Consider the following 13,198-nt stretch of genomic DNA (forward strand, 5'->3'; position numbering starts at 1 on the left):
GAAGGCCCTCCCCCTGGGGGTCGCCAGCCAACATTGCCTGGCTGATGGCACCCTGAGAGTCACTCTCTGTGGGAGCGTAATGGTCGGTGGGAGGCTATTGGCGGCAGAAGGCGGTCCCGCAAATACCCAGATCCTATGCCATGGAGCGCTTTAAAGGTGGTGACCAACACCTTGAAGCGCACCTGGAAGACCACTGGAAACCAATGCAGCTCACGCAGGAGAGGTGTCACATGGGAGCGACCCCTCCCATTTGAATTAGCTTGGAATTTGTTCGGGGTCCTTTATTCTCAAGCCACCCAGGATGTTGCAGGCAGGATGGGAGAAGTCGGCTAACAGATACTGACCGAACATTTTGCGATATCACATCAGGTTTGCTCCTCAGAGCAAGAAAAAACCCATCGCTCTGCCTCGCCTGTTGTCCGAAAGTCAGATCAAGGGCTCTCTTGTTACAGGCTGCAAAACACACACAGACACACAGACATACCCCAACACCCCTAATCCAGTGGTGGTATTCAGCCGGTTCAGACCGGTTCGGGTGAATTGGTAGCGGCAACCACAGTTGAGCCCGGCCACCAGCCCCAGCGCTATGCCATCCTATTTAGCATTTTTTAGGCTGGGCGCACGCTCAGAGCGAGCAAAGCACATGCACAGAAGGCCAGCTGTATGTGCGGAAGGCACATGCGAAGCGAGCATGCACGCATGGGGGCGAACCGTTGGTAATAATATGTGAAACCCGCCTCTGCCCTTAACATAGATCAACTTGAATTTTGGCAAGCGTTCACAGCTGTCAGTACTGTGCAACAAGCCGGAAGAAAACCAGGTTTGGATAGTCCGTCAACTCGGTCAATTTGCATTTCTCTCCCAGGAGGGACGTTAAAACGGGAAGGATCCATTTGGGTTTGATTCTGGTGTGCTGAGAGCCTTGAGCATTCACAAACAGTTCAGAACGGGAGCCCGCCTAATCCAGAGTGGGTTATGTCACTGTTGGTTTTCTTGCAAAAGCATCATTCATTTTTAATCGGGTATAATACCCGCGCGCGTTCTCATGTTCCGCTCAGCAGGACGGCGAGCAATGGAATATTTATAAAGTGCACGGATGCCTTTCAGCAGGTCATTTTGGAGGACTGTAAATCTCTCTTCTCATTTGCCTGGAACCCCTGACGTTGTTTGGGGACTCGGTTTTCAACTGTTCTGCCCCAACTACGGACCCCAAAGAACGCAGCACACACCAAGTCTGTACAAACCTTAGTTTACTAAATTAAATCAGTCTTTTTCCAAGAAAGGCTGTTAATTAACTTTCTTAACAGCCTACAAGAATCCAAAGAATCAATAATTGTAATCTTACTATGGTTGGCAGAAAGCCCAGAAGCAATTTGCAGGAATTTGCAGCAATTTGCAGGAAACTGATAAGAGAACTAAGATCAAGATCAATTTTTTAGCTCTGTTTAGCTTTTTAGCTTTTTAAGTGTAAATTGGGTTTTAATTGGATTGTTTTAAATTGTGGGCCAAAGCTGTATAATTCTTTTAATTGATTTTAAATTTTGTATTGGTATGTTTTTTATCCTTGGCTGTGTACCGCCCTGAGTCCAATAGGAGAAGGGCGGTATATAAATTGAATAAATAATAATAATAATAAAAGACGCGAAGGAGAGTGAACGAAGTTGTTCCCTGCAAATTGCCTCAGTCGTCGTCCTTCCTTAAATAAGCTAGGGGAGTGGCCAATGAGCCCCAAGCCTTACTCTTGAGGAGACCTCCTCCTGAAGAGCCACTCCTGTCTTTTAACAGCTCTGCGCACCCATGCATCAAGAAGAGGCTCCTCCTCTTCTTCCTCTTCACTTATGAGAGCTTCTGAAGGCCCTGGCTGAATCCCCACCTCTGGCACCACATCTTCTCCAGCCTCCTCATTGTCCGACTAGAGTGCCAGCTGCACAGGCTGCTGGCGCAGCACCACACCAGCCTCCTCGCTGTCGGAATCAGCTACTAGCTGCACAGGCTGCTGATGGGCCACAACACCAATCTGCAAGAGATAAATACACTCACCCGTTCCAAAAGAAGAGAATATCTGCAGCTCGGGGTTGAACAGGGGAGTTCTTGATGCTGTTGTGAGCTTGGTTGGTTGTTGGTTTCACATTTTTCATTGCCCGACTAGGTAACGTCATCAGTGCAAGGGAGTGTGGTGTTTGCTCTGTGTTTTATATACAGTAGTTTGCTCTGCCAGTTCTGGTGGAGGTGTAGTTTTCTCCTTGATTAGGGTATTGTTTTCTGCACAATCGTTTGTCTGGTGTTAATCTCTGCTTATCTGATTGTTGGCTGCTGGCAGACATATCCAGAGTCCTTGGTGTTCTCTGCACTCAGTTGTATGCTTGCAAATCTTTCACTGCCCAACTAGATAACGTCATCAGTGCAAGGGGAGTGTGGGGTTTGCTCCCTGTTTATTTACAGTAGCTCGCCCTGCCAGTGGGATGTGATTTTGTGCTTGCTTGTTTCTTGATTAGGTGTTTTCTGCTTCATTGGTTGTCTGGTGTTAATCCCTGCTTATCTGGGTGTTGGCTGCTGGAGGGGATATGTTTTGGTCTTTTTGTTTCCTTCTGAGCTTTGTTATTTATTGCCTCTTTCGAGGGGTATGTAAATATGGTTCATCTCTCTGTGCCTGTTGATGGCTTCATGGATGATAGGCCGAAGATTAGTGGTGCGCAACCACGAATACCAACTACATCTCTTTAATATAACAACCAATGCCAGGCTCATAGTTTCAATTGCGAAACTGGGAGCATCCTAGAGACCAAGCCAAATCTCAGAACACCAGGGAATTCCTGGAAGCTTGGCATTCAGATATCAGCCAAAAAACAGACACTGTTCTTCCTCACTCGAGACTCACAGCTTCTTTGTAGCATCACTCAACGGTCTTTAGGGTGACCAAAAGCCTATTGTTACTACCGTGATACCACCAGTTCATGGTTGACTGTTTCAAGAAGGCCATATTGAATTACCAGGAGGAAATGACTCAAGGATGGTTGGACTGATTAGAAAACCAGCAACGGGGGAATGTTTCTTGGGACACTCTAGAGAACTCTAGATGTTTGTCATTCCCCAGTTCCATCCTGACATTACATTGGGCACCCTGGTTCCACCTGCTTGAACTGATGTTCCAGCTGAGCCAGAAAGAAGGAAATATAGCACAGGACAGGGCGGGGGCTGGTGGGTGGGGCCAGCTGATCGCCGGAACTACCGGTTCGCCTGAACCAGCCCAAACCGGCAGCAGCCCATCACTGCACCAAGATGATTCACAACCTTTTTTTTTTTAATTTGATTTATATGCCGCCCTTCTCCGGAGACTCAGGGCGGCTTACAATGCGTTAAGCAATAGCCTTCATCCTTTTGTATATTTTATACAAAGTCGGCTTATTGCCCCCACAAACTGGGTCCTCAATTTACCTACCTTAGAAAGGATGGAAGGCTGAGTCAACCTTGAGCCTGGCGAGATTCGAACTTACTTTAATTGCAGACAGCTGGTGTTAAATTACAGTGCTTCTGTCTGTTGAGCTATCCAGGCTTAACAGCTTAACCCCTAATGGGGTTTCACTCTTTTATCCTCTTGTTTCTTCACCCGTGCCCTGTAGACTTGGAAAAGGAACATTAATGTGTCCTCTTTAATGACGCTTTCTCATTTCACTTGGTTATTTATTTTATTTATTTATTTATTTATTATATTTATATACCGCCCTTCTCCCGAAGGACTCAGGGCAGTGAACAGCCAAGATCAAATACATAAATATAAAAGTTAAAAACAATTTAAAACCAGATTAAATACTTCGGCCCACAATTAAAAACATCCCATTAAAATCCAATTTAAAATTTAGGAGCCTGAGTGGCGTAGGAGGCTAATGCCTCCTACTAAGGCAGCATTTAACATCCAGCTGCCTGCAATTACTGCGAGTTCAATTCTCACCAGGCTCAAGGTCGATTCAGCCTTCCATCCATTCTAAGGTGGGTAAATTGAGGACCCAGTTTGTGGGGGCAATAAGCTGACTTTGTATAAATATACAAAAGTATGAAGGCTATTGCTTAACGCATTGTAAGCTGCCCTGAGTCTCCGGAGAAAGGCGGCATATAAATCAAATTAAAAAAAAATTTTAAAACCGTTAAAATTAAGCTATCCCGGCTTGCTGGATAACAAAGTCTTCAGGGCACGGCGGAAGGTGCGCAGGTCCGGGATCCTCCGTACCTCCGGGGGCAGCTCGTTCCAGAGGGCAGGAGCCCCCACTGAGAAGGCTCTCCCCTGGGGGGGGGTCGCCAGTCGACATTGTCTGACCGACAGCACCCCAAGGAGCCCCGCCCTGTGGGAGCGTACTGGCCGGTGGGAGGCTGTCGGTAGCAGAAGGCAGTCCCGTAAGTACCCATTGAGATGGGAAAGGAGCGTATTACCTTCTCCCCTCTCAACTTTCCCCCCCATACAGATTTAGAAATTTGTTTAAGATTCAATTTGGCGTAGTGGTTAAATCACCAGTCCTGTCTTAGGCATGGAAGCTGGCTGGGTGACTTTGGCCCAATCACCAGGAGACGGTGACTTCTAGCACTGCCTTAAGCATGGAAGTCAGCTGGGTGACTTTGGCCCAATCACCAGGAGATGGTGAGTTCTAGCACCACCTTAAGCATGGAAGTCAGCTGGATGACTTTGGGCCAATCACCAGGAGACAGTGAGTTCTAGTCTCATCTTAGGCATGGAAGCTGGCTGGGTGACTTTGGCCCAATCACCAGGACACGGTGAGTTCTAGCACCGCCTTAAGCATGGAAGTTAGCTGGGTGATTTTGGCCCAATCACCAGGACATGGTGAGTTCTAGCACCGCCTTAAGCATGGAAGCTGACTGGATGACTTTGAACTAATCACCAGGAGACAGTGAGTTCTAGTCTCATCTTAGGCATGGAAGCTGGCTGGGTGACTTTGGCCCAATCACCAGGAGATGGTGAGTTCTAGCACTACCTTAAGCATGGAAGTCAGCTGGGTAACTTCGGGCCAATCACCAGGAGATGGTGAGTTCTAATCCTGCGTTAGGCATAAAAGCTGGCTGGGTGACTTTGGCCCAATCACCAGGAGACAGTGAGTTCTAGCACCTCCTTAGGCATGGAAGCCGATGATGACTTTGGCCCAATCACCGGGAGACGGTGAGTTCTAGTCCTGCCTTAGGCATGAAAGCCAACTGGTTGGCTTTGGGCCAGTCCCTCTCTCTCTCAGCCCAACCCACTCACTTAACAACGGTCTCACATATATTTTGGGCTCAGTTGTGGTCGTAAGTCGGGGACTACCTGTACTGAAATTAGAGAGAGGTGATAAATTGGTCATCTACATTCTAAAGTCCGCAGGTGACCGGTTGGCTTCGCAAGACACCTGTTGTCCGTTTTTAGCTCCTGCTTTTTTTTTCTCCTTCTCTCCCCACGAATTTTCCAAATTCTGGAGGCCGATGGGGGCCGCACGTGCGGCTATTTGTACGGCATGCGTATGAAATGTCAGATTGCAAGAATTAAAAATGTAAGTGACGGCGTCTAATTAACCAGTTGACAGCGGAGTGCAGCTGCTGGGGACAGTGACTGATTACCTTCTGCGAATCCTGCCCTCCGTGGCCCAAACGTACTTAAAAGCCGGGGAGAGGCAGGGGGACACCCCTGAATTAGCAGCCCCCTGAAAAAGCCCAGGTCGCTGCGCGTAAATCTTGGTGGTGTCAAAGCCCTCTTAGCTGCAATGAGGTGTTTTGCGACTCAGGCCGGACACCGATTGTCTTCTCAAGCCTGCTTATTAAATTTCTCCGATTTCTATACAGGTGAGCTCTCGAGTTACATCCAAAACCGGGACTAGAATTTTCATGGTGGAGCAAGGCAGGGGTTAAGGGAGCAGGGCCCGATTTTACGACCCTTTTCGCCACGGTCATTAAGCAAATTGCCGTAGTTGTTAAGTGAATCATATGGTCGTTAAGTGAATCCAGATTCCCCCTTGACTCTTCCTGTCAGAAGCTGGCTGGGAAGGCCGCAGACAGAGAACATGGGACCCTCGCGAGGCTAGAACCGTCGTAAATGCATGCTAGTTGTCAATTTGCCTGAATTTTGATCACATGATGTGGGGTTTCTGTGGGTGGTGCGGTGGCCTAGAGGTGGAGCTCTTGCCTCACAATCAGGAAGCTGTGAGTTTGATCCTAGGTAGAGGCAGATATTTCTCCCTCTGGGCACAATGAGAATATATCTGCTGAACAAAAACCTCTGCATTGGCGACAGGAATGGCATCCGGCCAGTAAATACTCGGCTCCATTCAGTTGCCCCGACTCCACCCCGCAAGGGATTACGGGGTCATTAAAGGGAGATGATGATGTGGGCAAGAAACTGGTTGTGAGTCACTTTTTACCGCGCCATTGTAACTTTGAATGACGACTAAATGAACGGTTGTAAGTCGAGGGCTATCTGTGGTTGCTCCTTGCCCTGAGAAGTACAGGTAGACCTCCAATTAACGACCACAACTGAGCCCAAAATTGCTGTCATTAGGCGAGACATTTGTGAAGTGAGTTTTGCCCCATTTTACAACCTTTCTTGCCACTGTTGTTAAGTGAATCACTGCACTTGTTAAGTTAGTAGCCCGGTTGTTAAGTGAATCCGGCTTCCCTCTTGACTTTGCTTGTCAGAAGGTCGCAAAAGGGGATCAGGTGACACTGCGACGGTCCTAAATATGAGTCAGCTATCAAGCATCTGAATTTTGATCACACGATAACGGGGATGCTTCCAAAGCTCGTAACTGTGAAAAAAATGGCCATAAGTCCCTTTTTTCAGCGCGTTGTAACTTTGAATGGTCACTAGATGAACTGTTGTAAGTCGAGGAGAACTACCTGTAGTTGTAGTGTCCTCTAGCCCAGGGGTCCTCAACCTGCAGGCCATAGCCCACTACCAGGCCGTGGCCTGTTCAAAACTGGGCCACACCAGTGATTGGCTGGCACATGCGCACAGCTTGACTTGCGCGAGAGCAACGGGCTGCTTCCCCTTCCCAGTGGTTGTTCTGTCCCCAACCCCACGCACACACACCAACAGACGTTCAGGAGTTAAAGACCAAACTAGCCGGCAAAATCCTTTTCCTTATGATAACGGAACTTGGCAACAACCTAGTGGCTGCCTGCCAAGAGTTTATTATTTACGAAGAGGAGAGATAACTTCTCCCCACTCCTGGTACATCAAAAGAAACAGCTCAATAATTACGGAGTCAATCAAGTCCAGAGATAATCTAGCAAAGTCTATAGCCAAAAGTCCGGCAATGCAGAATGGCGTGGAAGCTTTCAGCTTTGTTCGTCACAAGGTTTGACTGGCCACCACGCTCCCTTTTATATCCTGTGGGGTGTGATCCAGTGACTCAGCCTAATCTCGGGCACGCCTTTCCTTCTGTTGTGCGCGCTTATCTCTACGACACTGGCGTGGATCCAGCCAAGACTCATTACCCTCATCACTGTCCATCTGTGGCTGCGTGGACGTGCTTGGCCCCAGCCCTATCTCTTGCCCTTCAGCGGACACCAAAGGCATTGCCAGAGAGGAGGGTCCTGGAGAGGGAGGCCTTGCCAACTCCTCTCCTTCACTCTCGGAGTCCTCTCCTGCCGATGACACAGGCTCAGATAACGGAGCCACAACTGTGGTGGGTTGCCCCCGGTTCGGTCCGGTTCTTGCGAAATGGTAGTAAACCAGGAGGAAGCTCCACCCACCCACCCGGGTGTCATCATAGATGATTTGCACATGCGCAGAAGCTAGGCGTGTGAGCGAGCGAGCGAAGTGAGCTGCCCTTTCCCCCCTCCACCGGGTCGCCAAACCATAGAGAACGGTCACCACCGCTCTAGCCAAAAATGGGGAATCCATAGGCCTCTATCTTTTCTTGGGGGAAGGGTCAGTGGTGGCATTCAGCCGGTTCGGACTGGTTCTGGCAAACTGGTAGCGGCGACCTGCGTGTGGTCCCGCTCCGCTCACCTGCCCCGGTGGTATGCCGTCTTATTTAGTCACATTTTCTAAGCCATGCGCGTGCGTTCAAGCTGCACGCCAGAGCAAAGCACATGCACGGAAGGCTGTGCGCCTTCCATGGAAGGCCCACACGTGAGCGAAGCAAGCATGCGCACATGTGCGCTCACATTTTTGGTGCGTGGCAAACCGGTGGTAAAATTATGTGAAACCCACCTTTGGGGGGTGGGATGCATCTAGATCTTCTTCTGTTGAGTGACACTGGAAATTATGAGCAAAATCAGTTCTTGGGATCGTGTTATCAAAATGGAGACCTAGAAGGAATATGCGCTAACGGGAAAACCTTGAAGTGCTCAGTTCTCAATACGCTTAATCCAAACTTCTAGCAACGGAGGGGAACTAATCGAGGAGAGAAGCAACTTAGAACTAAGGAGGAATTTCCTGACAGTGAGAACAATGAGCCAGGCTTGCCACCAGAAGTTGTGAATTCTCCAACAGTGGAGGCTTATTAAGAAGAGACTGACAGCCATTTGTCTAAAATGGTGTAGTAGGATCTCCTGCTTGACAGCGGGTTGGGCTGGAAGACTTTGGCCAGGGTTCCAAGTGATACTTCCATCGCAAGCAATAACTCCGAGGCAGGTGAATTCCTCAAAGAAGAGCTTGATTGGAAATATCAAACCGGCACATATCTGGTGAAAACCGACTCTGAGGCGCTCCTTGGTTTCCACCTAAATAAAAATAAACAATTGGTCACATGGTCCAATCAAGGCAGCATCCGCTGGTCTGGTGCAGGGGTGGGTTCTACTTATCTTTACTACCGGTTCGCAAAAGGCTTGCGTGCGCGTCTTCTGTGCCTGCGCAGATTGCCAATGACGACATCCGGGGCGGTGAGCAAGGCCTCCCGCCAGTTTTAATACCGGTTCTCGTGAACCGGTCTGAACCAGGGGCAACCCACCCCTGGTCTGGTGACATCACTCCTCCTTCCCTCGGCCAGATATGAGAATGTCCTTGGTTCCCAAGAGAAAGTATTTTGTTTTGACTACACAGCCGCAGCTATCGCTAATCCCTCCTCCCTATCCCTCGCTCTGGGGTGGCAACACTGAAGCTCCAAGATGGCTTCACCCAAGGTTGACAGACCTCCAAGGTCCCTTCCGACTCTGATATCTGTACATCTAGCCTTTTTGTTATGGGATTCTCACCCCTTTTTTGCTTGATTCCCTTCCAGGTATTACTCAGATATCGGCAAGATGCCAGCAATTAGCGACCAGGATATGAATGCTTATTTAGCTGAGCAATCGCGAATGCACATGAATGAGTTCAACACCATGAGTGCACTCTCCGAGATCTACTCGTACGTGGGCAAGTACAGCGAAGAGGTGAGCATGGGGTGGTGAGGGCTGCATGGGCCAAAGGGTGAATTAACATTTCATGGTGGCCTTCAGTCCGTTTTATGGACTGTCTTAAGACTCGGGGAATGAAAAGCCAGAGGACAATTGGGCTTTGACAATTGGCTTATCTTTAAATGACTGGCATACATGTCTGCCAATCGCTCCATGGATAGTGTTTCTCTACCTCAACAATTTAGATGGGGGGGACTTAACATGGCTGCCTGGGGGAATTCTGGGAGTGGGAGTCCACCCATCTTAAAGGCACGACGGTTGAGAAACACTGATCTAGACCGTTAGAGTTGGGAGTGACCTTGAGGAACATCAAGCCTGACTCTTGGATGGATGGATGGATGGATGGATGGATGGATGGATGGAAGGAAGGAAGGAAGGAAGGAAGGAAGGAAGGAAGGAAGGAAGGACGGACGGACTGGAATTTTGGATGTATTTAGGTAGGTAGGTAGGTAGGTAGGTAGGTAGGTAGGTAGGTAGGTATTGATGGATGAATGAATGAATAGAAGGAAGGAAGGAATGAAGGCAGGCCTGGAATTTTGTATGTATGTATGCATGTATGTAGGGAGGGAGGGAGAGAGGTATTGATGGATGAATGAATGGATGGATGGATGGAAGGAAGGAAGGAAGGAAGGAAGGAAGGAAGGAAGGAAGGAAGGAAAGAAGGCCGGCCTGGAATTTTGGATGTATTTAGGTAGGTAGGTAGGTAGGTAGGTAGGTAGGTAGGTAGGTGGGTGGGTAGGTAGGTAAGTATTGATGGATGAATGAATGAAGGAATGAATGAATAGAAGAAAGGAAGGAAGGAAGGAAGGAAGGAAGGAAGGAAGGAAGGAAGGAAGGAAGGCCTGGAATTTTGTATGTATGTATGCATGTATGTATGTAGGGAGGGAGGGAGGGAGGGAAGTATTGATGGATGAATGAATGAATGAATGAATAGATGGAAGGAAGGAAGGAAGGAAGGAAGGAAGGAAGGAAGGAAGGAAGGAAGACCGGCCTGGAATTTTGGATGTATTTAGGTAGGTAGGTAGGTAGGTAGGTAGGTAGGTATGTAGGTATGTAGGTAGGTATTGATGGATGGATGAATGAATGAATAGATGGAGGGAAGGAAGGAAGGCAGGCAGGCAGGCCTGGAATTTTGTATGTATGTATGCATGTAGGTAGGTAGGTAGGTAGGTAGGTAGGTAGGGATGGATGGATAGGTGGATGGATGGATGGATGGATGGATGGATGGATGGATGGATGGATGATTGGTCTGGAATTTAGGATGGGTGGATGGGTGGATGGATGGATGGATGGATGGATGGATGGATGGATGGATGGATGGATGGATACATCTTAGAGAACCGTGGTGACCCAGTGGTTAGAATGCAATATTTCAGGTTGACTCTTCCCACTGCCAGCAGTTCAATCCTGACCGGCTCAAGGTTGACTCAGCCTTCCATCCTTCCGAGGTTGGTAAAATGAGGACCCAGATTGTTGGGGGCAAGAGGCTGACTCTGTAAACCGTTTAGACAGAGCTGGAAAGCACTTTGAATTGATATAGAAACCTAAGGGCTATTGGTATTGCTATTCATCCCTGCTTAATTAGATTGCAGTCCACTTCATTAGGTCGATCATGGCTGCACGTTTAACTAAATTTAAATGAAGTTATCATTGGTTGAGGGTTCTGTATCGGCTCTGTGTATGTGTGTGATTTTGATAATTTAGTATATTCTATGAACCCAGCTCATTGAGTCAGGGTGAGATTTAATCTGTTTTGCCAATCCCCAAAATGAACTCATGCAAACCAGGTCAAGCGTATTAGAGATAAACATCGTCACCATAAGCTAAACAAACAAACTAGGTTTGCAACACCCAGGAAGCAGGCAAACCTTAAATCTTGGGCAAGCACCCAACTTAAATCTTGTGCAAATGCAGTGGGAATGGGATGGCATGATTGCTTTTGTCGATGAACCGCTTGTGAGAATGTAACGATTCTAGGCTGGTTCCTCTCTTGACCCCTCCTTCAGGCTCTGCCTCTCCTTCTCCTACAGCAGGGGTGTCAAACTGGATTTCTTTGAGGACTGGATCAACGTTGTAGTTCTCCTCCGTGGAATGGTGTGGGGGAGTGGGGAGAAGGGATGAATGCCTCCTGCAGCAACCTGCCAGCCAAAATGGGGTGTGGGGGGCACACATGGCCCCCTCTGCCTCGTTTTCAGCCTGAATGGCCTCCTGCAGCACTTTGCCGGCCAAAACGGGGCACGCAGAGGTCTTCACGCAGCCCATTTTTGGCCGGCAGAGTGCTGCTGGAGGCCGTTTGGGCTGAAAACAGGCCAGATTTAAGTACCGCACGGGGCAGATCTGGCCCGCGGGCCTTGAGTTTTGACACCCCATCCTACAGTTTTGTTGTGACCTAGGCTCACTTAGGCATAAAAGACACACTTAGTCTTAAACAAACGTAATTTATTATAACAGCTGGGAATTACTTCATTCCCAGCTTAGTCCAAATTAATTCCAAAACAAGTCTTTCAGAAAAAGTCCTTTGGCCTTATCACCAACCAACCTTTGTCTTCTTTGGCACCCTGCCAAAGGCTTTTTTTGGCAAACCCCCACAAAGTTCAGAAACAAGTGACGCCGACTAGAAACAAATGTAGCAACGTTGCTTTCCTACAAAGAGCCCAAGAGCCTTTTCTGCTCTTTTAAGACTTCTGGGAGGGGCCAATCATCTCCTAGCCTTACTCCCAAGTCGTCCTTTTTGCTTTAGCAGATCTTGCCTTCTGGCAGCTCTGCGCATGGGTGCACTAGGAACAGGCTCCTCCTGTTCCTCTGCCTCTCTGCTGTCTGACTCTGGAGGCTCTGGAGCCCGTGCATCACTCCCAGATGGCCCTGGCCCCATCTCTGCCTCCGACGCAGAGCCCTCATCCGGGCCTTCCCCAGCCTCCAGGACTGGCCCATGGTCCTCCCCAGCCTCCTCACTGTCCTACTCCACTGCCAGCTCCAGAGGCTGCTGGCGGACCACAACAAGCTTATACTTATGGACTTTTAAGAGATCATCTTGAAAACTGTCCCTTTGGTGGCTCCTTTCGGCCAGACGCAAGTCCTCTGCACACTAACACCTTTCTCCTTTCCCCGTTTCGCACAGATCCTTGGAGCCCTTGATCAGGACGACCAAGCCGGCAAGCAGAAACTCACCTACAAACTTGAACAAGTTATAACCCTCATGAGCATAGACAGCTGAGAACTGCCCCACCCAGAGGACTTTTCCAGGAGGGATTGACACAAAACAAATGAACAAAAAGAACACACACACACACACAAACACAAAAACCAAGCCGTGCCTCAGTTCAGTTTTCATCAAGTGCAAGTTTCCAACGGGCTGTCAGGGGGAGTCTCCAGAAGACGCGTTGAAGTCTCGGAGCGTCACCTGCCGAACCTACCAACACCAAGGAACCAAGTCCTCAAGGATTTTGAGGGACATCTTCAAGAAGGGACTCCCCAAAGGCAGGGAGTCTTCAGGTGGAGTCCCTGTTTGTCTGCAGGTTCTTCTTTGGCGGCCACCAGAATGTACCACTGCCTGCTCCATGAACTGAGCAGGAAAAACATTGGGGTTCACCTCCACCACCATGCTTTGCTGCTGTTTTGAGGGCACGCCATCCACGGGCTGACAGGAGCCCGGGGTTCGTTCAGAAGCTGTGCCAAGGGAGGATTGCTCTCTTGCCTTCAGAAGCCCCACCCATTGTTGGGGGGGGAGGGAGGGAGGGGGAAAACACAAGAAAAACAATGGCTGCCTGTCCTCGATTCTTTGGTCCTCGTGAGGAGGAACCGAGAGGTTTGCTCCAGAGGAACGTCA

At 48.9% G+C, this 13,198-nt stretch overlaps 1 protein-coding gene across 2 annotated transcripts in view; it reads left to right on the top strand.

Annotated features, from left to right (window-relative positions):
- PLXNA4 (plexin A4) overlaps positions 1-12,646 on the top strand; it is a 525,881-nt gene extending 513,235 nt beyond the window's left edge. For both annotated transcript variants that reach the window (XM_087873566.1, XM_087873567.1), the window contains exons 31-32: positions 9,198-9,348; positions 12,491-12,646. In XM_087873566.1, coding sequence (XP_087729692.1) covers positions 9,198-9,348; positions 12,491-12,586 — 247 coding nt within the window. In that variant the 3' untranslated portion in view covers positions 12,587-12,646. The remainder of the gene's footprint in view (positions 1-9,197; positions 9,349-12,490) is intronic.
- Positions 12,647-13,198: the final 552 nt, after the last annotated feature.

This window comes from Pantherophis guttatus, chromosome 7 (genome assembly GCF_059756535.1).
Source record: "Pantherophis guttatus breed Tessera chromosome 7, ASM5975653v1, whole genome shotgun sequence".
NCBI lineage: Eukaryota > Metazoa > Chordata > Lepidosauria > Squamata > Colubridae > Pantherophis > Pantherophis guttatus.